General features: G+C 43.1%; 3 protein-coding genes, 2 long non-coding RNA genes and 1 other non-coding gene across 20 annotated transcripts; 4 read left to right on the top strand and 2 right to left on the bottom strand.

Annotated features, from left to right (window-relative positions):
- The first annotated feature begins 42 nt into the window (after nt 1-42).
- Nucleotides 43-2,933, top strand: LOC116927070 (putative inorganic phosphate cotransporter). Of its 2 annotated transcripts, none has more exons than XM_032934048.2 (8): nt 43-828; nt 903-1,096; nt 1,164-1,397; nt 1,474-1,779; nt 1,843-1,992; nt 2,058-2,190; nt 2,310-2,551; nt 2,610-2,933. In XM_032934048.2, the coding sequence occupies exons 2-8, from the start codon at nt 965-967 to the stop codon at nt 2,808-2,810; spliced, it is 1,398 nt and encodes a 465-aa protein (XP_032789939.2). In that variant the 5' UTR covers nt 43-828; nt 903-964; the 3' UTR covers nt 2,811-2,933. The 2 variants fall into 2 exon arrangements, with proteins under 2 accessions (XP_032789939.2, XP_032789938.2); XM_032934047.2 differs by having other exon boundaries at nt 43-838.
- A 61-nt stretch (nt 2,934-2,994) lies between these two features.
- Nucleotides 2,995-5,247, top strand: LOC116927079 (putative inorganic phosphate cotransporter). The gene is made up of 7 exons (XM_032934060.2): nt 2,995-3,579; nt 3,637-3,939; nt 4,016-4,165; nt 4,257-4,389; nt 4,550-4,661; nt 4,728-4,857; nt 4,968-5,247. Exons 1-7 carry the CDS (start codon nt 3,148-3,150, stop codon nt 5,094-5,096), a joined length of 1,389 nt encoding a protein of 462 aa, XP_032789951.2. The 5' UTR covers nt 2,995-3,147; the 3' UTR covers nt 5,097-5,247.
- Nucleotides 5,248-5,387: 140 nt separating this feature from the next.
- On the top strand, nt 5,388-11,395 carry LOC116927029. The gene is made up of 4 exons (XR_006649520.1): nt 5,388-6,110; nt 9,738-9,832; nt 10,414-10,799; nt 11,079-11,395. It is a non-coding gene; the product is annotated as an uncharacterized LOC116927029 (transcript).
- On the bottom strand, nt 6,129-17,397 carry LOC116927266. Of its 3 annotated transcripts, none has more exons than XR_006649542.1 (14): nt 17,256-17,397; nt 15,994-17,188; nt 15,301-15,657; nt 13,128-15,215; nt 12,572-13,017; nt 12,112-12,497; nt 11,044-12,047; nt 10,915-10,975; nt 10,402-10,844; nt 10,145-10,249; nt 9,659-9,888; nt 9,435-9,581; nt 9,175-9,351; nt 6,129-6,541 (listed from the first exon to the last, which is right to left on the bottom strand). It is a non-coding gene; the product is annotated as an uncharacterized LOC116927266 (long non-coding RNA). The 3 variants fall into 3 exon arrangements; XR_006649543.1 differs by lacking the exon at nt 6,129-6,541 and adding an exon at nt 7,372-7,756; XR_006649544.1 differs by lacking the exon at nt 6,129-6,541 and adding an exon at nt 7,372-7,411.
- A 600-nt stretch (nt 17,398-17,997) lies between these two features.
- LOC123474644 lies at nt 17,998-20,882 on the top strand. Of its 3 annotated transcripts, XR_006649526.1 has the most exons (5): nt 17,998-18,256; nt 18,324-19,940; nt 20,019-20,103; nt 20,177-20,310; nt 20,421-20,882. XR_006649526.1 is itself a non-coding variant. In XM_045176993.1 (4 exons), exons 1-4 carry the CDS (start codon nt 19,881-19,883, stop codon nt 20,534-20,536), a joined length of 420 nt encoding a protein of 139 aa, XP_045032928.1. In that variant the 5' UTR covers nt 19,668-19,880; the 3' UTR covers nt 20,537-20,882. The 3 variants fall into 3 exon arrangements, 1 of the variants encoding a protein (XP_045032928.1); XR_006649525.1 differs by having other exon boundaries at nt 18,000-18,256; nt 19,994-20,310; XM_045176993.1 differs by lacking the exon at nt 17,998-18,256 and having other exon boundaries at nt 19,668-19,940; nt 19,994-20,103.
- On the bottom strand, nt 18,551-23,291 carry LOC116927277. Of its 10 annotated transcripts, none has more exons than XR_006649537.1 (13): nt 23,153-23,167; nt 22,998-23,081; nt 22,351-22,598; nt 22,153-22,296; nt 21,982-22,049; nt 21,751-21,909; nt 21,335-21,677; nt 20,408-21,258; nt 20,171-20,352; nt 19,904-20,089; nt 19,391-19,673; nt 18,960-19,303; nt 18,551-18,857 (listed from the first exon to the last, which is right to left on the bottom strand). It is a non-coding gene; the product is annotated as an uncharacterized LOC116927277 (long non-coding RNA). The 10 variants fall into 10 exon arrangements; XR_006649540.1 differs by having other exon boundaries at nt 18,551-19,303; nt 21,335-21,491; nt 21,574-21,677; XR_006649533.1 differs by having other exon boundaries at nt 18,551-19,303; nt 23,153-23,291.
- Nucleotides 23,292-23,523: the final 232 nt, after the last annotated feature.

Genomic DNA, 23,523 nt, shown 5'->3' with positions numbered 1-23,523 from the left:
CATTTCGCAATCCAGGGATTTTTCTTTCTTTCATTTTTGAAAGGAGGTTATGTTTACATCGCAAATACCCGAATGGGTTTCCTTACTAACGCACAGTAAGGGAAACCCAGATTTCTACCCGCTATTGACGTAGGATACTGATAATTGACTCACTGAAGTAAATAACTGTAAGTTAATTTTATCCTATCATGGGGAAAACCAATGAAAAGAAGGAACGAGTACAGAGTGCATGTTCTAGCAAGCTGTTCAAAATTTCTACATGGGGAACTGCGCCGAAAACTGATAATGGAAATAATCAGTTTCCAGTCATTGGTTAAAACACAACATCTTATTACAAAATCATACACTGCAATCACCAACCGGAAATCAAACGCTCAGTATCTTTATCTGGATGTCATTTGAATTGCACAAATCCATTTTAAAAATTAACTGCTTCGTCTAAAATCCAATCAAGACCTCTGCAAACATTTAAAAAATCTGTTTTGAATTAAACATAAAAATATGGAAAAATGTTTAAAAATTAAAACGAGGCCGTCAGAAATCCAACGGCCAAAGTGTACGACTGTAAAGGTTTTCAGTCCACAGTCTGGTTTGAAGTTGCCTTATCAGTTCATCTCTAACATATCCCACTAACTCGATCCAAAGTTATAATCAATGGGCCAACGGCCATACAATAAGTATGGCGTAAAAGGGCTAGACAGTAAACGCGAGAGATAACAATCGAGAGTCGAACAAACAAAACAATGTTCGCAATCAAATGTGAAATCGTCTGGTGTAAGCCGTCGAGTCGCTTTTACCAATAGAACGAGGATGGTGGATTGGCAAAAGGTTCGAAAGGGCAAGTTTTAAAGTAACATTTTGAATGAGAATGAAATCATAATTGTTATTTAAAATATGTTTAGTTGGATTACCGACCCGGTATGCCATTGCGACGGTGGCTTTTCTTAATTTCATCTATGTCTACATGCTCCGATTGAACGTAAACATTGTCATCGTGGCCATGGTTAATTACACAGCTATTCCGCACACAAATATAACGGCGGCTGAAGAGTGTGGCTATGCTTCATCGGAAAATGGCACGGAAACATCCCCGGATGTACGACACGAGGGCAACAATTTTTCTAGTTGATGTTCAAACATGAATTTTACTTACCTCTAAACAGGAAGGCGAATTTCTTTGGGACGAGAGACTTCAATCTTTAGTTACCGGCTCTTTCTTTTGGGGTTATATCGTTACCCAGTTGACGGGAGGGAGACTGGCAGAGAGAATCGGGACGAAGTACATGTTTGCCTCTTTGCAGATCACTGTAGGCATCGTGACCGTTTGTCTACCAGCACTGGCAAAAGTTGGAGTCGAATTCTTCATCATGGGTAGAATAATGCTTGGCCTGGCACAGGTGGGTATTATAATTTGTTTTGTTTTTTTAACTAAAAGACATAACAAATTTGGCTTATACATCACACAATTTTCAGGGAGCTTTGGTTCCATCAATGCAACCTCTGATAGCCAGGTGGGCTCCAGCAGCAGAACGCAATAGCTTTGCCACTTTTGTTTTCTCTGGCTGTCAAATGGGAACAATCCTTGGAACAGTTTGCAGTGGGATGATGGCTGACAATTTAGGCTGGGAAGCTGTTTTCTACATTGAAGGATCATTGTCCTTGGTTGTTGTCAGTGCTTGGCTTTTCTTCATTTATGATTCACCTTCAGTCCACCCCAGGATATCTAGGCAAGAACAGGAGTACCTCGAATCATCAACAGTTTCTTCAGCAAAAGCCAGAGTAAAAATCTTTTTACAAAATTTTATACCTTTCTTGTGAATATTTTTTTGGTTATTCTTAAAGAAACTAAGGGTTCCGTGGAAGTCAATAATGAAGTCCCCACCTTGTTGGGCTCTGCTCAGTGCCACATTTGGGTACAACTGGGCACTTTACATGTTGCTGACTGAGCTTCCCATTTACATGAGAAACATAATGCACTTCAACTTGAAAAGCGTAATACTCGCAATTAAGCTAACTCATTTTGATTTTCAAGTGACTTTTCATCAAAGTAATCTTAGAACTCGTTGCTGTCTGCTTTGCCTTGGCTTCTCATGTGGATCTTCAGCTTGGTGGTAGCTAAAATATCTGACGTAGTTGTGAGGCGAGACTGGATTTCCGTCAACACAACTCGAAAAATGTTTAATACGATAGGTATGTAAATTTAAGATTATAAAAAGTCCGCCAAAACTTTTTAAAGAAAAGTACCTGTTGCTTTTCGTGTGCTACTACCATCTAGCGGCCAAGATTAACATTTTGCTTTTTCAACCCAGCATTCTGCGGGCCAGCACTTTGTTTGACCATCGTTTCGTTTATCGGATGCGATCGGTACTGGACGCTTGCCATACTTACTTTGGCCGTGAGTCTTTTAGGGGCTTCATACAGCGGTATTTTAATAAATCATCTAGATCTGGCGCCCAATTTTGCTGGGACACTTTACGGTCTAGTGGCCGGGCTCGCTTGCATTAGCAGCTGGCTAGCGCCCTTAGTAGTCGCCACATTAACCGAAGCTGAGGTTCGAATTTTTCCTTATCTTACTTTTCTTGCCCACAAATACATTTATTTTTTTCTAGCAAACTCTGGCTCGTTGGCGGATCGCTTTTCTACTTTGCGCGGCCATCTTAACGGCCAATGCCGTCGTTTTTATCCTGTTCGGCTCAACCGAGCGGCAAGAGTGGGACAGGGCGGCGGAGGAAAAGGCTTTGAATGGTAACATCGATGACATTCCAGCCAGTAAACATCAGCTTTTAAAATCTGCAACACCAACATCTTGAAAAAAAAAATAATAATAATAATAAAAAATAAAGAATTTCATACTCGAATAATTTTTTTAAAATTAGGTATCAAATGTACTCATTAAGAGTTTTTTGTAAATTAATAAAATCTCATAAAAACAGTGAATGACCTTTATACCGTTCACCCAAGTAGCCAATGGGCTGTATCCCATTTCAACCGGAAAAAGATGCATCAGCCTCTCTTGAAGCAGATCTCGGATAACAATCTGAGGGGTGTGTGTTTTTCTTCAACTTCTTTTTCTTACAACAGTAGAAAGAGAACCAGTGGGCAGCCGCTTAAAATGGCCCTGTGAGAAAGACAAAGTGCGTTTTAAAAATGTCTGAAGGTATTCCGGCCCGTTACGCAGTCGCCGTTGTGGCTTTTGTCAATTTCCTGTACGTCTATATGGTTCGCTTGAATGTCAACATTGTCATTGTAGCCATGGTCAACTACACAGCTATTCCGCACACAAACATTACGACGGCCGAGGAATGCGGCCACCCAGAAGCGGCAGTAACCGAAGTCACTCAGAAAGATGGCGAGTTTGTTTGGGATGAGAAAATCCAGTCGCTCGTCTCCGTTTCTTTCTTCTGGGGATACATCATCACGCAGCTGATTGGAGGAAGGATAGCAGAGCGATTCGGCACTAGATACATGTTTGCCGTTGCGCAAATGACGGCCGGCCTTGTCACGATTTGTCTTCCCGTTTTGGCAAGAGCTGGAACAGAATATTTTGTAGCAGGGAGAATCCTATTAGGATTGGCGCAGGTGATACATTCAAAGAAATCTTACAATCACCTGGATAACTGATGTGGTCATTGGAAGGGAGTGATTGTTCCATCCATTCAGCCACTAGTGGCAAAATGGGCTCCAACTGGAGAGCGTAGCAGCATCTCCACTTTCATATTTTCAGGTGCTCAGATTGGGACAGTCCTAGGAATTACTTTTAGTGGACTGATAGCTGATTTCTTGGGGTGGGAGGCTGTCTTCTACATCCAAGGATCTCTCGCAGCAGTTGTGGTTGGGATGTGGCTTTACGTGGTTTATGATTCACCGGAACTGCACCCCAGAATTTCTGCAAAAGAAAAAGATTACATTAGAAGCTCAACTTTCACATCATCTAGCAAGGTTTGGCCAAACAAAACTTGCACATTTCATGTTCAAATGCAACTGAACATGCAGGCTAAGGGTTTTCTCTTGTCAGACATTGGCTGTGCCATGGATGTCCATTGCAACTTCGATTCCCTGCTGGGCTCTGCTGGTGGCCACTCTTGGAAATAACTGGGCATTTTACATGTTGATTACACAACTGCCCATATACATGAAAACCATTCTCCACTTTGACATGAAAAGCGTGTGAGTTTCATCGTCTATTTATGGCAAAAAAAAAACTTTCTTTTTTATCTCCCATTTAAAAAATGGTTCTTTTTTTTTTTCGTGTTCAGAACGCATTGCTATCGGCCCTGCCTTATTTGGTCATGTGGATATTGAGCCTTTTGGTGGCCCAGTTTGCAGATTTAACGGCGCGAAGAGGCTGGGCAACGACCAACGTTATTCGAAAGACGGCCAATACCATTGGTGTGTTTATTTACCAAATCGAATGTTTTCCTCGTGTCGCGTGAAAGCCACCTAGTGGGAAGTGGTAACAAATTCCATTCAAGTGTCAAATTGCCAAAACATTCTCGGGTTCTATTGCATACATACCGCAATATTTGAACCATTTTTTTTCTTTTTAAAGCCAAACTAGGTCCTGCCCTTTGTTTATTGATGGTATCATTTACTGGCTGCGATCGTTTGTCAACTCTAGTGTTGCTGGTAATGGCCGTCGGACTGCAAGGCGCCGTGTTCAGGTAGAAAATAAAAAAAAGATGAACCATAAATGCCTGATGGAGTTTCATCCCAAACAAAATATCTAGTGGTTTCCTCATCAACCATTTGGATGTGGCGCCTTATTTCTCAGGGACAATCTACGGAATAATTAGCGGTTTGGCTTCCGTTAACAGTTGGCTAGCGCCTCTGGTGGTTGCCTCACTGACGGAAGCTCAGGTAAGAAGGCTGAGCTGCTCTTTTTCTCCGTATTCACAGCTGATGAATAAAGTTTATGGTTTAAGTCATGGTGGCAATGATAATATCATCATGTTCATTACACTCTATAGCAAACTGTGGCTCAATGGCGGATCGCCTTCCTGCTGTGCTCTTCCATATTGGTCATCGACGCCTTCGTCTTCCTTCTGTTCGGCTCGACTGAACGCCAACCCTGGGACAAAGAACAAGAAACCAACTGAAAAACTAAACTAACTTTCTCTCTCTTGAAACGTGTATAACCAATACGTACCGTCTCTAGAGCTACGCCGAAACGTCTAGAGATACACATCGAATTGTAATAGTCTAGTGAGAAAAGAGAAAAGATATACACACACACAGGTGTCAAAGCGTTGGGAGTTTTTTTTTTTCTAGTGGAACGGGGAAAAAGGAAAGAGAAGTTGATGAACGCAGTGGAGAAGAGGGGAGAAGGTCTCTAATAACTCTAAAACACCCCAGAGGCTCTTTCATTTATTTCTCTTCAGCTGGTAGTTTAGGTCTCTCTTTCTTTTTTCTTTTCCAGTCTCAGTGTTCCAGTGTGCCATACTATATCCCCCTCCTTTCTTTTAATATATATATATATAGTAGTCCTATCCAAACGAAGTGGGTGTAAAGAGCGGATAATAAAAAAGAGTGGAAGAGAGAGAGAGAGAGAGAAAAGAGAGTAAAGCCCACAGTCTTGTCTGTGTTGGCCAGTTGTTGCAGTGGAGTCGACCGGGCTGGTCGCACGTTCTTAACAAAACAAAAAAAAAACACGGCCGTGTTTGTGCTATAACAAACACAAGTGTGCGTCTACGTCTGCCGTAAGCGTGTGCGGGGCAAAACCAAAACAAATAAGGCAAAAGAAAATGTCCTCACCTTTGAGTTTGTGTTGAATCAAAACAGAAGAAAAGACGAAACGAAAATGCCGTTCGTGTTGCGGCAAGTGACACCGGTGCGTCTGAGTCGATTGCCGACGGCCGACCACCAACAAGACCGGACCAAGGTAATGAGAGTAGCAGACGACGACGACGACGCGCGTCAGTGCATCAGCAATCACACGCTGTCTGCTTGTCTGAGGCAGTTGGCCTCGTTGGTTTCACTGGCGTCCGACATCTTCACCCAGTGTCACGACCAGGCCAACGATTTGCATCGACGCACCGTTCAATTGCGCCAACGACTCGACCGGCTGCAAACCAACGCCGACCAACGTCTCGATTCCCGAGCTGTTCCAATCCGTAAGTAGCGACCGGTGATTCGGTTAGGTCATCTTTGAGTTATATTTCGTTAAAGCTTCGAAATTCTATGTTTAGGGCCTAATTTTTAGCGAAGGGGTGCAACACTTTACGAAACCATATGCGTGCCGGCCTGTGCCCCGCTAGTATATTTGGTTGTGTGTGTGTGTGTGTGTGTGTGGGGCGGGAGGGGGGGGTTGTGTGGATGTCAGGGTACCACCGTTTCCTGTTTCCGGTGCTATTTCTTCTTATTATTTACAAGTACACCCCCAAAAGGAAATATACACGTCAACAACTCTTCTCTTTGTGAGCTTCTGGTTGTTGTGTGCGTCTGCCGGACAACATTTCATCCGACGATTTTTGCTCTTTCCTTTCATTTCGTTGGCCCCCGGTTCTTTTGTTGTCGATGAGAGACTGGCCCAGTCTGCTGGAATCTACTTTCAAAGAAAGAAAGAAAAGCGAACACAAAATTGAAACAACAACAACAACAACAAAAAGGGAAATGTATGTGGCCTTGATTGACCAAGCGTAATGAACTGTTTCCTCTTTTTTTTTTCTTTTCGTTTTCCAGAAAAGAAAACCACACGACGAGAAGGAAGATTTGTGTTCCAGTAGTCGGTGGAGAATATAAACATTTTTTTTTCTTTCTTTCTTTCTGTCTGAAGCGGAGGGTTCTACGGCCTCTGGGTAGGGGACGGGGAAAAAACGAACAAGGTAGAGAAAGAGACTAGACCAGCAAGAGAGACGAGAGAGACCAGCATAAATAACCGACGTTTCATTTAGAAAAAAAAATTATTTTCAATTGCTTTGTAAGCAGGAAGTTGGAAAAGGGCCTTTGTTTTTGCTGTAGGATATCATCGGTGTCAAGTTGTCGAGACGTGACAGAGGGACGCAGGATTAAGCAGAGTTCATCCACATAAAAGAGGGACATTGAGGGTCATCGTTTCGGCCAAACTTCCGGACGTTGTAATCAAATACGTTTTGCTCAATAGCGTCCCTGCCCCTGTGTGTGTGTGTGCATTGGCCGATTGGTAGATAAGGCAGGTGATTCAGTAGGAAAAAACTATTTGAAAATATTCTGGCAGCGGCCATCGTCTTTGATATACGACGGGATGCGCACGGCGGTCTTTCCCTTTCAGTCGCAAACACGAGAAAGAAAAAGAGTCAAAGCCGATTGAAAATCTAAAAGAAAAACTCGTTTCTTTCTTTCCTTTTTTTGTGAAAAAAGAATGAAGATTCCATCCTCATTTTCGTTTTCTTTTTCCAACAAATCACTCGGCACACCACCACCACCCCCTTGTGACCTGTTAAAAAAGAAGAAGAGGAAGAAGAAAAATCCATCCTTCGGGGGGTTTCTTGAAGTAGAAGGAAGAAGAAGAAAAACTATTTACGACGTACAGGGGGTTGGAAAACCAAATTTAAATATATACTGTATACCGCGGGTGAAATAAAAAATAATGCGATACGAAAGCAAAGGCTGAAGGCGCACGTGGATGCTATAAGGCCATTTTGATTATTATTCGTTAAGGGAGGGAGGGAGAGATGGAACAAAAAAAGAAAGGGTTTCTTGTGGGTGCCGCTCAACGGTTGATGCTATCAAATAACACGAGAATCTTCCAGTTCTTCCCTTACTTTCATTGTTGTAAGTTCTAAAATAAAAAATAAAAAAATCGTGAGGGAAAACATTTTTGATATTATTCAGGGGGGTGTAGGAGGGGGGTAAATGGAGCCACTCCCAAGGCACTTAACCGGCTGCATTTTTCTTAGCTCAGACGTTTCAAATGATTCGAATCTAGTGCTGTGAGCTCCGACCCAACAGATGGTGCGCACAAAGACGCAACAGCAACGACAAGTTTATTGATCTTTTACGGCCGAATGAATGCGGCGGCCGTGTCCATTTCTCATCAATACCTGCAGGAAATCTGCTCAACATTTCAATCGGCCCCTTTTTCTTTTTCTTCTTCTTCTTCTTTTTTCTTTTAGAAAAGAAACAAAACCAAACACGACATTTTCCCGAGATGATAACAAATTCATCTTTTCCTTGTTCTCCAATCCCTCCCTCCCTTTTCTGTTGTGTTGCTGTTATCTTTTCATCCGTCGGCGTTCTACATTATGGGCAGACGCAATCTTTTGTCACCATCGTAACGGCTCTCTCTCATTCCCCCTCTCTCTCTCGCGGAAAGAAAAAAACCAAAAAAAAAACATACAAAAGAATCCGGGTGCTTTTGAGGGCTGCTGATGCACAACTGCCCTTTTTTTCTGTGTGTGTACGTGTGTGTGTGTGGATGAATTCGATTCGTGGGAATCGGTGGCTCTTTTGTTATTGTTGTCACACACACACACACACACAACAGCCCCTGCTTATTTCATGTAAGAGCTCTGTGACCAATCGCATTTTGGCAACAGGGCGCAAGTAAAAGAGAGAGGGGGGCCGTTTCGAACAACAAAACAAAAAAACAAAAAATAGCAGGGTGGTCTCTTCAGAATACCTTTCTCTTTTCATTAAAAAAAAGAATCTCTGGAAAGAGAGTTTCTTAGCATCCCAGGGAAGATTCTTAGCATCCCAAAAGAATCTCTGGTAGATAGAAGATGGATAAAAAAAAAACGGGCCTTTGACCCGATGATTTGTGTGAAAACATTTGACCTTTCATCGTTTTGCGTGTCGATCGAAATCGATTCTGTTTTTTTTGTTTTCTCCAGGATTCCAGGATTCCAGGAAAAAGAAAAAAAAAATTCACCGTCTACTGGACAGGGAGGGCGGTCGCACACGCAAAGCCTTAAACAATCACACGATGATTGAAAAAGTGCTGCGTGTTTGAATTTTCGTGTCGAATCATGTCGAAGCCAGTCCGACCGTTGTGTTTCCCTTCACGGCGCGAGGGTTTCGAAAAAAGAAAGAAAAATCGAAAAAATTCTTATCTTCCCTACACGGACAGGGGAGAGGGGGGGGGGGAACAAACTACACCGGAGGGGTAGAGATGTTAGACTTGAACAGGAGAGACGTTCCAGATCGGATGATAAGAGAGAAGAGAGAGAATTTTTCTCGACTTCTTTTGCGTCTACTTACATTTTCTTTTGTTGTCCCTCTCTCTCTCGGACGATGCCCTGACGATGCAACATCACAATAATATTGAGGCATCCTGGTGGAAAGAAGAAGAAAGGGCGGCGCCTCTGATTTGGGATGATTCTCTTTTTTTCCTTCTATTCCGCCTCGTCTTCCGTCCGTCGTGTCGTGCCCAGGGATCTACAACATTTCCGATGAAGATAAGAAACAAACAAAAGAGGAATGTTTAGTACTCCTCCAACAATCTCTTATTTTCTTCTTACCTTTAATATTTTCCACGATAACAACAACAACAACAACAACATGAAAAAAAAAAACTTGTAGTTTTGTTGTTGTTTCTTTTTCGAGTGCGGCTCTTAGACGTGCGCTAGTCACGAAACTGTGCCAGACATCAAGATGACGCTGAAAACCTGGACAGAGAGACGCAAGGCATTAACATACATTTACGTGTCCATCTTTTTCAATGCTCTTGAAAATATCGACTTACTTTTTGGAATTGAATTTGAAAATTCCAGTTTGATTTGGGGTTTTGAAATGATGATTCATTCGATGCATTTTCGTTTTAGCCGAAGGCGATTTGGCAGCGTTCAGTCACGATCACAAGACCAATCATTTCACAAGTGGCAGCCCGGCAGCTGCTACTGGGACAGCGACTCAAGTGGTAAGTGTCAGATCTTCTTTTTTTTTTTCCACTTTCTTTTTGTTTGTTAATTTTTACTTTAAAAAAAAAAAATTAGATGTTCAAAGCGTAGGAAAAAAAGGAAAAAAATTGGGGTGCTCGTCACTGTAACTCACTCCTCCCACACTCTTTAAAGTGGGTACCACAAGATAAGAGGAAAGCACACACAAAAAAAAACTGATTTTCCAATTAGAATCAAGCGCCTTTTAGTTTTTTTTTTTCTACACAAGATCATCATCTCAAGGATGAGCCGCTCCGATACAAAAGAGAGAGAAAAAAGAGAAAGAGACTTACCAGACGGCGCCAGATGGCTGCCACTCTCCTCCATTTTTTTTTTCTTTTTCTCTCCGTTGTTTAGTTTTAAAAGGAGAATTCCAATGGCAAATTGAGGCCGTCATCCTGTAATGGAACGAGATAAACTTTAATAGTATCGTAATCGTAAAGATCAACACACATGATCCTTTAATTACTTCATCACGAAGTCGTCCATGTTTATGCAAATGAAAACTCATTTGCATAAACGAATGCACATTCTTAATTAAAATTCTCACCGTTTACAACAGCCGGAACTGAATTTAGTGACGCCATCCAACCGTCCCAACGCTCTGGCCGTCCTGTACGACAAAGCCGCAGCGCTGGACGTTTCGCCGGCTGTCAACCGGCCCGAGAGTTTAGTGCTGCTAATGGCCAACGGCGGCAAAGGCATCAGCTATTTAGACGCGGCCGATTACGGCCGCCTGATGGAGCTGGGCGCGACGCTGCGCCGCTCGCGTCGCAAACATCGAACCAACGTCCTGGAGATTGAAACGCGCCGACCGGCCAGTTTGGCTCACATGAGGCAATGGCTCACCGATGATGAGGGCGTCCTCGACGATCTATCAGCCCCCGTCGGGCCTGACAACCGACGTCACATCGATAACCATCACACAGATTGCGCCCTACCACACAGGTAACTCGATTCATCATTTCTTCATGTCAATTTTTACGTTTTTTCCTTAACCAGAAAAAAAAATAAAAGAGAAAAGAGTTTCGTTTAAAAAACAAATGATAGTCATCAGTATTACCTGAGCAATTATTTTGAATCGAGAGTCTTTGGTTCCAGACGGATGATCATTCCTCTCCTACCTAGTACAATAATTACACGTGAAAAATGTCTATCATTATTAACATTACGGTGTGTCTATGTCATTTACCTACTCCTCGAAAACCAAAAAAAAACAACAAACAGATTGCCATCGCCCGAGGAAAAGGCCAAAGCGGCTGCTTCGCAAGTGTTTCCGGCCGAGGTGGTGCGGCTGGACGTGACGGGCTCGGGTTTCGAGCGCATGACCCAATTCCGGCGCTCGTTGCAGCATTTCGAGTACGTTGACGCGTCGGCTGGCGGGGGACATGCAAACGAAGCGCAACGGGCCGCAAAGAGCCGCAAACGCAGCAAGAAAAAGTCGACCAAGAAACGACGCAACACGATCGCCTGCGACGGCGACCGCGCACGACATCCAACACGCCCTCAGGGTCAATACTTCCACGCTCAGCAGGTTTTCATAAATGAATGAAATCAAAGTCAAATCATTCGACATTGAACTAAACGACTTTTTGGCTCGGGTGGCATTGAAGAAACGACGGAGAAAAGTGCGGATCGAGGAGCTCGTTACGTCAGCGGCTCAATTTGGTGCACCTGCTGAGGACGTCGTTGATGACGACGCCCTCGACGGGCAGCAAAGGAGCGTCGGCTGGGTCGGCATTGACGTCGTCCGACATGTCGTACGACGAGAGCGACACCAACACGCAGTCCATCAGCAACACGACGACCGATGCCACGTCGCACGCCTCCAGCGAACTGGTTGTCCAGGTGACGGCCGGCAACTTGGTGACAGCCACCCGGACCCGTTCCGGCGCCATGATGAACACCATTTCACGTCTGAGGCGATTGGGAACCGATCACACGTTCGTTTCGGGTACAACAGCAGGTGACGCATTTCGATTCCCTTTTTTTATTAAATTAAATCTTTTTTATAATTATTTTTAAATTAAAAAAAAACAGCAATTCAGGTTGATGTTCATCCGCCGCCTCATTCCTCTGCAAACGGAGCTGCCGGCGATCAAAACCGGACCGAATCGATTGCAAGAGACTCCGATCTTTACGAACTCATTCCCAGCGAAAAAGAATTCGGGAACGTTGGGCACTGCGCGTCCAGTCCTGCGAGGGGTAAGTTCAAATTTCCATAACACAAAATGACGAACCTAAAATGGGCAAAACTTACATGCGGTTTCCCAATCTGTTTGCGATGAAAACAAAAAAAATGAAACAAACACGTTCCACCTCGCGTTTTACTGCGCGAAAGACGAGACCATTTTGCCGGCCAGCAAGAAAAGGCCGGCAAGAAAAGGAGATCCGATCGTTTGGCCTTTTCACGGTGTGACCCTGGGGCGACACGTCGTCTCTCGTGTCGCATTAAGTTATCGAGCGTGAATAAAAGCTGTTTGGAAAATTGGGCTCGGGTTTTCTTCACGCTTCCATTGTGTGCGACGGGGATCAAATGTTTCAACAGTTTAGTTTGTTCACCGCAAGGCTGCGCCTCGAAGAAACAGTTTGAACTGTTTGTTTCGTTTGTTTTTTCAACCGAGTCTAAAACGCCAGCTCAAATATCTGAAATTCAATGAGACGGGCAAAACATGAACGAGTTTTTTTTGTTTTTAAATTTTAATGGATTGTTAACTTACTTTTTTAAAAAAATCGAAATAAAAAGGTGAAGCTGAGAGGCAATAAAGAAAACAAAGAAGATGGCCGATCTTCGTCTGGAAACTGGTCCGCTTCCGGCAGTTCTTGCAGTACCAGAGCTTCGCTGGATTCCGATCATCCGCGTCATCATCATCATCATCATCATCATCACACGGCGGCTGTGTCGCCTTTGGCGCAACGCCATCCGAGGCTCATCCAGCCGCAAACGGCCAGATCTTTCTCGCCGGAAATGGACGTCGATTCGGCACTTTCGGGTGACGATTGCAGCGCCACCACGACATCCAGCATCCATCGAGCAGACGAAAACGGCCATCACAACCACAACGAACAGGATCTCGATCTGGAAACGAGTTCCGTTTACAGCTGTGACGCCGAAGGCTATTACACCTCCTTCCATATCGACAGTGGCCTCAAAACTCTCAAGGTCCTAAATGAAATGCAATTTTAATTTCAATCAAATTCAATTCAAAAATTAAACTTAACAAAAATTTAAAAAATTAAAAAAATAACAGGAAGGCCAAAGCGATGGAAGTTTACACAAGAATCGGGCGTCCGTCACCGCCAAGGAAACCAACGGCAGCGATCGCTCATCGGGAATGAGTTCCGCTTCCGGCAGCAGTTCTGGTGGTGTCCAACCGATCGTAGCGACGCCCGAAAACGAGTACGAATTATTCGGTAAGGGGAGCACGCTGTCCAGCGCGACGACCAGCTCGGCCGGTACAGTCATATTCCGGCCGGATGGGGTCAACAGCAATAGCGCAGCCAGCCGAAAGAAGAGGAACAGCCAACCACCGGAACCGCCCCCACGCAATGGCAGCAGCAGCAGCAGCAGCAACAGAAATTCCCTCGATTCCGGCAAAATCCGGAAGCTTCCGGAAGAGAATTTGCGTCAATTAGTGACGGAAACGGAATCCAAAGAGATTGCCGACGCCTTAAAACAACTGAGGAATAACGAGGTCGACGCCTTCAATTCGCCGGAAGCGGAGCCCATGCGAGCCAACTTGACCCAAATCGAGCGCATTCCTGCCATGTGCGTCGTCACTCCATCCATCACTCCGTTGCCCAGCGATGAAGATTTCCAAGATGTGGCCGCAACTGCTCGCAATGGCGGAGCCAGTCTCGAATCCCACATTCAATCGGCATTCCTCCAACAGGTTGCCGCCTCCGACGTCCGTCCCAGTGCCGTGAGTCGGACTCGAGTCAACGTGGCCGATCTTCCGGCCGCCATTGCGGCATCCGCCGAATCGACGCCCATCGTCATCAAGGCGTCCGTCGTCAAATGCCCAACCGATCAGGAACTTGTGGCTCTGAGTCAACTGCCGGCCGCCGATTCCGAAACGCTTTCCCTTCAGCCGTTTTCGTCGGCCGGAAGCAGCGAAAGTTCACGTTCCAGCTCGCTGGAACGCAAGAAACGGGGCGCTCGAGTGACGTTGGATTCGGACGGCAAAGTCGTCTACAGCTCAGACTCGTTGAAGAGGAGAAAGGCCCAAGCTGGGCACAGCACCTTCGTTGAGCCGGGCAATGGCAGCCAAAATCAAGAGAGGAAATTGGATCCTGGAACGTCCGCTTTCCGTCCGAACCCGATCGGATCCACTGGAGCAGCTGTAGGCAATCAGAGTAAGCCCCTCAGTCCGCCGCCGTACCGGCCAGCTCCGACGTTCAACGGCGTCCGTTCATCCTCAACGATTCCGGCCGTCAGGACCCAACCGGATGGGCAAAGTTCATCCACTGGCAATGGCAGTAGCAGCAGTTCCGCTATTCCGACGATCATGGTCTCGCGATCCGACAGCTATCGACTGGCCAACGTAGACGACCAAGTCGACAATGGAAGCGACGCGGCTGGCGCGTTCCAGCGCAATCGGTCCGACAGCTACCGCAAAGCCAATCAGACTCTATCGGTTGCTCCGACAGCTCCCGTGTCCAGCGGCGGAAGACTCGCTCCACTTAGCCACACTTTAAGCGGATTCGCAGTCAACGGAGAGACGAGACACAGACAGATGACTGGATCACCCGCTGGAACGGGCCAATTCATTTCGGGACACTTGACCGACAGACCCAACGGATGGCCCAATAACCGGACTTCTACCACTGCCCAGCCAATGAATTACGCAATCAAGAGTCCCATGTTGGTGAAGCAAATCTCCAATCCGGGATTCACTGCCGTCCAGGCAAATTCCAGTGCACGACCTAGTAGGCAATTCTACAATCGGCAAGTATCCAGTCCAGCAATGATGACATCCAGCCCACTCCTGGTCAAGCCTACTAATGGAATTAATAATCCCAACGCGGCCGGGCGGCGGATTTACGGTGGTCCTCGACTCTTGGTCAATCCGAAAATCTTTTCACCGCCAGCCAATCAAAACAACAACAACAACAAGAGCGGCAGTGTCAGCAGCCTCAATTCGAGTGGCGGCAGTGGCTTGGACATTTCCATGACGAGTCAACAGCACAAGAAATCCGGTGGGTTCAACGGTGTTCCGCCACCCAGTCCAGTCGTCCGTCCACCGACCAATGCCCAGGATCGGCCTAGCTTCTTCAACGTCACTCCAGGTAATCGCAGAAACAACAACACTGACATTTGGTAATTGCAGAAATGCTTTAGCCGGAGGGGGTTGCCAAATGGGTCTGAAACAATAATTTAAAAAAAAAAAAAAAACGAAAAATTAGAATTTCCTAAATAATGGCTTGCCACATTTGATCCCAGTATTACCTCACCTCACGTTATCGTTTTGATGTTTGTAATTTCGTTGGCTTTCTTCCTGCCATGCCATAATGTTATGCGTTTCGTTTTGTTTTTCTTTTCTCACACTGCACGACAATTTGTTTTGTTTTTTTACCTTTTGTGCCTGAAGCGAATCCTTGAAAGTTTTTGTTTGCTTTTCTTTTCTTATTTTCACACTGTTTCACGGCCTGGCTTCTATTATTGCACCGCACCCATTCCGCTTATCGTTTTGCTCGTGATTTCGTTTGCATCCCTTTTTATTCACTGACTTAGAGTTGGATTTTTCAGGGCTTCGTTCCATGACAAATCATTCTTGCATCTCCTCTATTTTCAATGTTGGTTTCTCTAAAATCGATTAATATGATTAATCAATTAATCGGTTTATTAGTTTAAACTACCATTACCGTTAAAGCTTAAACTTTTACAGAAAAGTCGTGGAAAACCAACTCGACCAGGCCGGAAAACTTTCTTCCTGTATTTTTTTCAAATTTTATCTTTTTTTTTTTTTCGTACGAAAAAAAAAATTTTGTTTTTGGCTAATAAACGGCCTTAGTTTTTTTTTTTAACATCGATTTCTTATTGGTCAGGAAATCCGGCCTTGTCGAAAATGGTTTTTTACTTCAAATTAAAGGAACAAAAAAACAAACGTTGAAAGAAATGCAATATTTTAACCAAATTTACCAATAGATGGAGATGGTGCCGGAACTAGTTCGAAATTGAACGACGCTTCACCTCTTCCGGGCTATCAGTCTTTGTCACCTCCGCCCAGGATGTCCGCATTGCCTTTGGCCCAGCTGTCTAACACGTCAGCATCGGCAGAATTTCAACGAAAAGATTTGCGCTACAATTCGCTTCCGGCTCGATTCAAAACGGTGGCTGATTATTATGCCTCCTTGACTGGAAGACGCTCTTCATTCGAACCGGAAAACAATCAGTATTTGCCAAGCCCAAACTCTGGAAATAACGAAAGGAGAACTAGCACACTGCCATCTCCGTCGAAAACAGCAGCAATGGCAGCCAGAAATAGCGGAAGAGAAAGCCCAGAAGAAGGTGGATTTCTGGAATTTTCCGTCAAACGTTCCAGTTCTTTCAGCTCTTCAACGGCGTCTGGGTCTCCCAGTACTGTAAAGCATCAACAGCATCAACAGCATCAACAGCATCAACAGCATCAACAGCATCAACAGCATCAGCAACAACAAGGAGGATCATCGCCAACACCTTCGTTTTCCTCTTGTTCGCTCGATGGTTCCTTTTCCACGTCCAGCTTGAACGATTCCGTGGATATCCGTCCCGGTCCTTGGCCGTTCCGACCCTCAGATGCTGCAGCACCGGCTTCCTCATCACCACAACCCAAAATGGTTGTACATTCTATCGGATTGGTCAAACGAACCACCATTTCTGATTTCAAACGAAAGCTGCTCCAGCAGCTCCATCATCCGGCGTCTAATAAAAAGATTTCGGCCGTAGAGCAACTCAAAGCTACCCAACCTCCACCGGCCGGAATAGTCGGGAACAAAGGAGGGCCGCCCATTTCTCCTGATATTAGTCCAGTGACGAAACATCCAGCACTGGAGAATTTGATTCGTCGTAGTGCTAGAGTGAGCTACATTGCCAGTAGGCTTAGTCAGCAGCAACAGCAACGCAATAACCGATTTCATCCGCACTACAGTCCACGAACGGACGTGTTGTCCTCCACCATTGCAGAGGGTCGAAGTGAGGAAGAACTGGCTGCGGCAGATGACGATACAGCCACCGTTTCGTCAGCTACCAGCAGCAATGCAGCTAGTGTCCGTAGACATTTATCTTTTCAAACAAACTCACGTCGTGGGTCGTCCACACCTTCTAGTGGTAGTTCTACACCCATTGAAACGTCTCTCTAGTTAGTGGGAGACAATTAGAAATCATTCGAGTTCCAGTCATAATTTCTGTTTAGTGCAACATACCTTAAACTGCCTGAATTGTTTGTGCCTTTAGTATTGCATTTGACTTCTGTTTACTAAATATATATTCATTGTCAAGAATACATCGAAACCTTGCAGTGCCTGTAAAGATAAATGTATAATAGAAATTTAGCATCAAAATACACTCTAAGAAATCTTTTGCCCATAAAGCTCTTTGACGTCTACACTGGGCAATGATTGAATTTTCTCTTGAAATTATTACACAACATTTTAGTTTGTCACAAAACAGGCTCATAAACTTCATAATCTACACCAAGCATAGAAACAGCAATAACTGTCCAAGCAATTCGACCAAAAAAGACTTTGGAATTTCGTTATTTAGAATAATGGGCAAAGTCATCTTGACCTGATACCAGTATAATAAGAGCTCTCTGATAAAACAACGGTTATCAGACTGTTCCTTTCTCTTTCCATGTTGCTTTTAAAATTTCTTTATGCTTACCTTTCAAACAAATCAAACAATGATTGACTTTACACGTTCTCGTGTAGAGTCTGTGGACTAAAAAATTTCACAAGTTGAATTGCTCGAACACGTTGCGAGAACCCCGGAAGCCACCTAGTGGTTGGCGCCAATTCTTTACTTTTCGCGCGTGATTATTTTACCTTTCTGGTTTTGTTTTCCTCCATTTCAGCGATTTAACATCATGCTGACTTTACAGTACTCACGACCTTCTCGTTATCACTTTAGCTGATTCACTTCCTTTCATCTATGAGCTCATTAGTCTACATACCATACACAGTATAGATTCGTTTTTCAGTTTGGGAATGGCACTTACTGAACACCCATTTCCGTTTGATGAATGAATTGACAGATTTCTGCACAGATCTGATCGTTTTCTTCATATGGAGACTGTTCTTGCAATAAGTAACCTATTCTTGGGTCTTTTCGTCATCTTAGGCTTCACGGCTTCAAGCGGTGCTTCTGTAGAGATCTGGGGAGCAATCTTCCTGGTCGTATTTGCTCTTTTTCTCATCAGTAAAAAGTGAGTTTCACGTGAGCATCTTAAAGCCTGTAAGTGCTATGTTGTTTTACACAAACTATGTTTATAGGCTGAAAACCAAGAGAATCATCATTGGAATGGCAGTGAAGGCTTCGTTGATTGGTATCACGCTACTGATTTCTTACTCAAAGAGCCTTAGAAGCAATCAAGGATTACTCCACAATTGCAAGTTGATTCCCACGATAGTCTATGGATTGAAATTATGTACGATTTTGAATCCTTAATATTTTTTCGGATAACACAAATGTGGACTTGGGCTCTTAAACAAAAAACACCTTGATTTTACATTTTGATTTTAATTGCAGCTTAGGTCAACCTGAACCAAATAGAATGAAATAAAACATTTGTTATTTAACATGCAATTGGTTGGCATTGTTCGTAATCCGGTGCTTGATCTTTATTACTGAACTTTTAATTTTCTTGCCATATTTGATGCTATTGGTTGCATCTCAGCTTATAAACGTTTGGTACCCACACTACCCACACAGATTGCAGCACTAGCAGTTAGTGATGCAACCTTCATCCCGGATTTGGTTTGTACGGGTATCTGGGGTGGAGCCTTTCTCGTCCTGTTTGCTTCTTGCTGCAAAAACGAATGAAAACCTGTTAATTTACTGATACCGTTGATAACCGCAATAGCGCAAATTTCCCATAAATTTTGTACACGTAGGCTGAATACTGGTACCATCAAAGCTCTGGCAGTCTATTCCATGTTGATTGGATTCACATTAATTGGGTTGCACGCTTGGAACGTAAGCTCGTACAGCGAGTTTATCGATAGATGTGAATGGTTTCAATTTAGTAACGAAATTGGATTATGTAAGTAAATGATTCTATACTTTGGTTACACTGCAGGAGGGATTTTAACTGACCTTCTCTTTTGAAATAGGTGGCCGAGTAGCCATCGACTCGTTGATGATTTGCAGCGGAGGTCTGGTTGTCATTCTCAACATATTTATAGCTTCAAAAGCTCCTCCTATGACTAACGTCTTTGCTTAAAACATTTGGAACATGAATGTTTACCTTGTACTACATATAAAAGAAACGAAAAAAATATTACTAAAACATCGAGAATGTGTACAGGCATTTTTAAGCGAACTAAGATCACTCTCTCACCTATGACATGAATCAAATATTGACGTGTAGAACATTGCAACATACCGGAAAAACAGTGGCGCCACCGCAATGGGGATGATTCATTCGACATGCCTCTTAAATCCGATTGCGTGCAAACGTACTGGCCTTTTACAGTTGATTAGTAATAGAAGACACTTTGACACTTAAGCATTTCCTTTATCAGTGGCACTGGTCGTTGAACGCTTGGTTGGCATTCCATATGGCTTCAACTGGCATTCGGAATTAAGACGATTTTGTTTCATCATGGCTAAGTGACGCTAATCTAAAAATAAAACAACATGTTACGTTCAGTGGTTATCGGATAATACTTAGGTCTATCTCAATATATATCAAGTTTCGTTCTCACACCACACTATACAAGTCGTGTTTTCGGTAGGCATTATTTAAAAAGTCACGAAACCGACCCTAATTGGCGGGTTAAAACTTGAATTCGTTTCTTCCTTAATACGATAAATTTTTGTGTGAAAACATGAACAAAATTCTGTGTGTTACCAATGTGCTTGCGGGTCTTCTAGCGTTCAGTTTGCAGGTAATTTGATGTTGTACTTTTATTCCTCAGGAAGTCAATTAATTTATCCACAGATAGCGGCATTATTCATTTATTTAGAATGGGTTCCATTTATCATAATATGGATTATCCTCTGGGGAGGAATTTACCTAGTCATCTTCGGTGTGCTCCTGATCAAGAAAAAGTCAATATACGATTTCAGATACACATTACTTGAAGAAAAATACTCAAAAATGATCAACTGCTTTTACGTGTAGGTTTAAATCGAGTGATGCCGTCACTGGAATGGCAGTCGTCGCCGTGTTGATTGGTATCACGTTAATAGGACTTTTTTCGTGGAGAATTAGTAGCTATCAGGAAGCGATAGCTAATTGCGGTTTGACCAAAATTTGTAAGCTATTGATCGTCTCTGATATACTACCAATTATCGATCCTATTAACAAAATAATTCAGACGTATTAATGTGAATTTTTATTTTCGATACATACGTAAATTTTCCAGGTGACAGAGCTGCCATCGATTCCTTAATGATCATCAGCGGCATTTTAGCTGTAATCGTCAACGGGATCGTTGCCACAAAAGCATCATCGTTTGTTTCACAACAAATATGCTCATGAATTATATTTTTCTGTAACATCGCCAGAGAACGAATTGCACTTGGATCAACCGAATGTTTGCTAAACTGCTGAACCTTTCCACAATGCAAATTAAACAAAATGAAAAGAACAAGAGCCTCTTTATGTCAATGTTTTAAAACTGCATCATCGGTCATATCGATAATTTGTTGTACGTGGAAGTTAACGGAAAAACGTACAACATCTGCAGAATAATTGGAAACAAATTTCGATTACATTTTCTAACCGATAAATCACCTCTGTGTTTCGAAATACTGTACAACCAATAAACTACTACGGTCATTGGCCCTATCATTCAAAAAACAATACATGAAGCCGTTCAATAACATTTTTAAAAATTACCTAAGATATAAGTTGAGCTCTTTTAAGGACCACTTGAAGACTTATTAATCATCAAAAGACGAAATCATGGAAATGTTGATTTGCGCCATAGTGACACATTTCATTTTGTAATGATTACAGTGACTAGTTTATTGTTTACTGGACTAAGATGCAACTTTGTTTCTTATCTACTACGTCAATCTACTCTATCGATAACTTATTTGAAAAGAGACCAGATGGGAACCACAAAATAAAGTGTTTTGCTATGTCAACAGATAAAAAAAAAACACACGAACGATTTAGTTTGTGATTGCAAATGTGCCTGTAAAGCCACTTGACACATCTCAAGACTTAACGCACAGGATATCTGAACAACTATTGCCCTAAAAACAAAAGAAATCGAATTGTCTGCAGAACGAATTGCTGTGTCTAGTGAGTCAATTGAATTGTCGAACTTACCAAACGCATTGTCCCATGAGGCTCCTTACTCTGGTTACCATCTTTGTGGCTGTGGCTCCGGCAGTATATGGCAGCACTAGAATCAGTAAGACGTCTTCAGGCTGCGGTGTAGCTAAAACCAAGCGGATATCGCCCGGCGTGGAAAACAACAGGATTGCTGGAGGAGAACAGGTTATAGCCAACGAGTTCTTCTGTGGCAAGCCTTCATCCAAGTAGGGATGCAAGGAGGCAATGCTTACGCCTGCGGAGGAAGTTTGATTTCCGACCAATGGATCCTCACAGCTGCACGTTGTCTCGTCGTACCAGGGTATTTACGACATTACTCTTTTCAGGATTTATTGACCTGTTAAGAATATCAGTGATTAATTTTCATTGTGATGACATTAAAAGACAAGCGGTGAATTACGTTGACATACCTGGGCAAACACGATCGCAAGGTGTCAGAAGACAACCAGAAATCATACTCGAGCAGTGAGAATTTCGTCCACCCTGACTGGAATCCCACTATGCAGGTTGGAGACATTGCTCTAATTAAACTGAAATCCTCTGTCAAATTCTCGGGTAAAGATAATTTGCTGTAAAAAGTAAAAGTTTCATTAGCTCGTCTGCATAACAACTAACGAAAAACAATGGGGATTATTTGTTACCACAAAATATATCAGTCCCGTTTGAGTAGCGAGTTCAAGCGAGCCGGATTATGTCAATAGTCACGTCACTGTTACCGGATGGGGTATTACGTATGATGGTAATAGTTTTATTTGTAAATAATAAGAATATTAAAATAACAATGCAATACATGACCATCTAGGCAGTCCTACCATGAGTCCTGTACTTCACAAGATGACAGTTCCAGTTATTTCTAATGATAAATGCCGTCTCACTTACGGCAGCAACATCATGGACGCAATTATTTGCACTAGCGGAGCCAATAGCAGTGGAACTTGCATAGTAGGTTTAATACTCTATAATATAAGAACACATCATGCAATGTAAATCCTTTGGGGACATTCACTAACCCAGGGTGACAGTGGCGGCCCCATGAATTTCCAACAGCCGGATGGGACGTGGAAGCAGATTGGAATCATCTCTTTTGGATCGGATCGAGGCTGCAAAAAAGGTCATCCCAGCGGATACACGAGGATTAGCTCTTACTCGTCTTGGATTGAAGATACCATTAACACATCAAATTCTGCCGGAATTCCAGTGTTTTCCGTTTTATCATAGTTTCTGTTTGCCGCGAATTTTGCAGACAGCTTTCAGATATCTATTTGACAGACATAAAATATTAATTACTAAAAATTTACATCGTCTGATAACTTGAGCATCCTTAGTTAAGTGTCCTTAATACTATTGGTCTTCGTATTGATCAGTGATACAGGAGACTTGACAAATTGATATTCTATCCAAAACAAATTAAAAGTAATTATGCAGGGTACAGATTAAAAAAGCAGAAAACAAAAGCTTTTTCATCTTAAACTGGTTATTGGTTTTGTTTTAACTACATTACTGCAAGCCAAAAGTAAGTGGATCCTGCTGCACATGCACAGCATTGTTATAGGGCAGAACAAAACTATCTTACGAATGTTTCTTGACAAGAAACTTGGGAACGAACTTTTGTTTCGTTTGCTGTGATCTATGTAAGCTCAAACTTAAAGCCAGTTACCGAGTCCCAGCAGCGTGGAACATGTGTTCTGTCATTTCTTTTTCCCATCTGTTTCCAGTGAATCTATCGTTGGTTTAATGTTGCCTAGAATGATCGAAATAGATCACAAATCTTTTATACAGAATTAATAACTAAGTAAGGTTTGATAACGAAACCTTTTAATCGTATGTCTTCCGGGGATGTTGCAGCAGCAGCATGGCTGCCATGGCAGCAGCAAACACCACGTTGGCACGTTGTGAAAATCTAAAGCTGTGTGCCTTTATCTGCGAATGGGCGGGACTTTCCAGGTCGGAATGTGCCAATTTTTCGAAATGCAAGTTGAAAAAACAAAGAAAAGAAAAATTCTTTGAAAGGCAACATAGCATGACTTCCCACTATACCCAATTTATAAGACATATTAAATGGCCGCCAGCATATATTTGATAATCACAATTGAATAATCATACACGGGGGAAATACAGACATGTAATACTAAAACATGAACGGTTAATTGAAATTAGTTTGAGGTACCCAAAAAGTGTAAAGA

The sequence above is a fragment of the Daphnia magna genome, linkage group LG7, assembly GCF_020631705.1.
Source record: "Daphnia magna isolate NIES linkage group LG7, ASM2063170v1.1, whole genome shotgun sequence".
In the NCBI taxonomy this organism is placed as follows: Eukaryota; Metazoa; Arthropoda; class Branchiopoda; order Diplostraca; family Daphniidae; genus Daphnia; species Daphnia magna.
This window is presented reverse-complemented; position numbering and strand designations above follow the sequence as displayed.

Coding starts and splice junctions, on each gene's coding strand:
- LOC116927079 (XM_032934060.2), top strand. CDS start 3,148: ATGTCTGAAGGTATTCCGGCCCGTTACGCAGTCGCCGTTGTGGCTTTT. Junction 3,580..3,636: donor TCCTATTAGGATTGGCGCAG/GTGATACATTCA, acceptor GGTCATTGGAAG/GGAGTGATTGTTCCATCCAT. Junction 3,940..4,015: donor CTTTCACATCATCTAGCAAG/GTTTGGCCAAAC, acceptor TTCTCTTGTCAG/ACATTGGCTGTGCCATGGAT.
- LOC116927070 (XM_032934047.2), top strand. CDS start 811: ATGGTGGATTGGCAAAAGGTTCGAAAGG. Junction 1,398..1,473: donor TAATGCTTGGCCTGGCACAG/GTGGGTATTATA, acceptor CACAATTTTCAG/GGAGCTTTGGTTCCATCAAT. Junction 2,191..2,309: donor AAAAATGTTTAATACGATAG/GTATGTAAATTT, acceptor TTTTCAACCCAG/CATTCTGCGGGCCAGCACTT.
- LOC123474644 (XM_045176993.1), top strand. CDS start 19,881: ATGAACAAAATTCTGTGTGTTACCAATGTGCTTGCGGGTCTTCTAGCG. Junction 19,941..19,993: donor TTCTAGCGTTCAGTTTGCAG/GTAATTTGATGT, acceptor ATTTATCCACAG/ATAGCGGCATTATTCATTTA. Junction 20,311..20,420: donor TTGCGGTTTGACCAAAATTT/GTAAGCTATTGA, acceptor TAAATTTTCCAG/GTGACAGAGCTGCCATCGAT.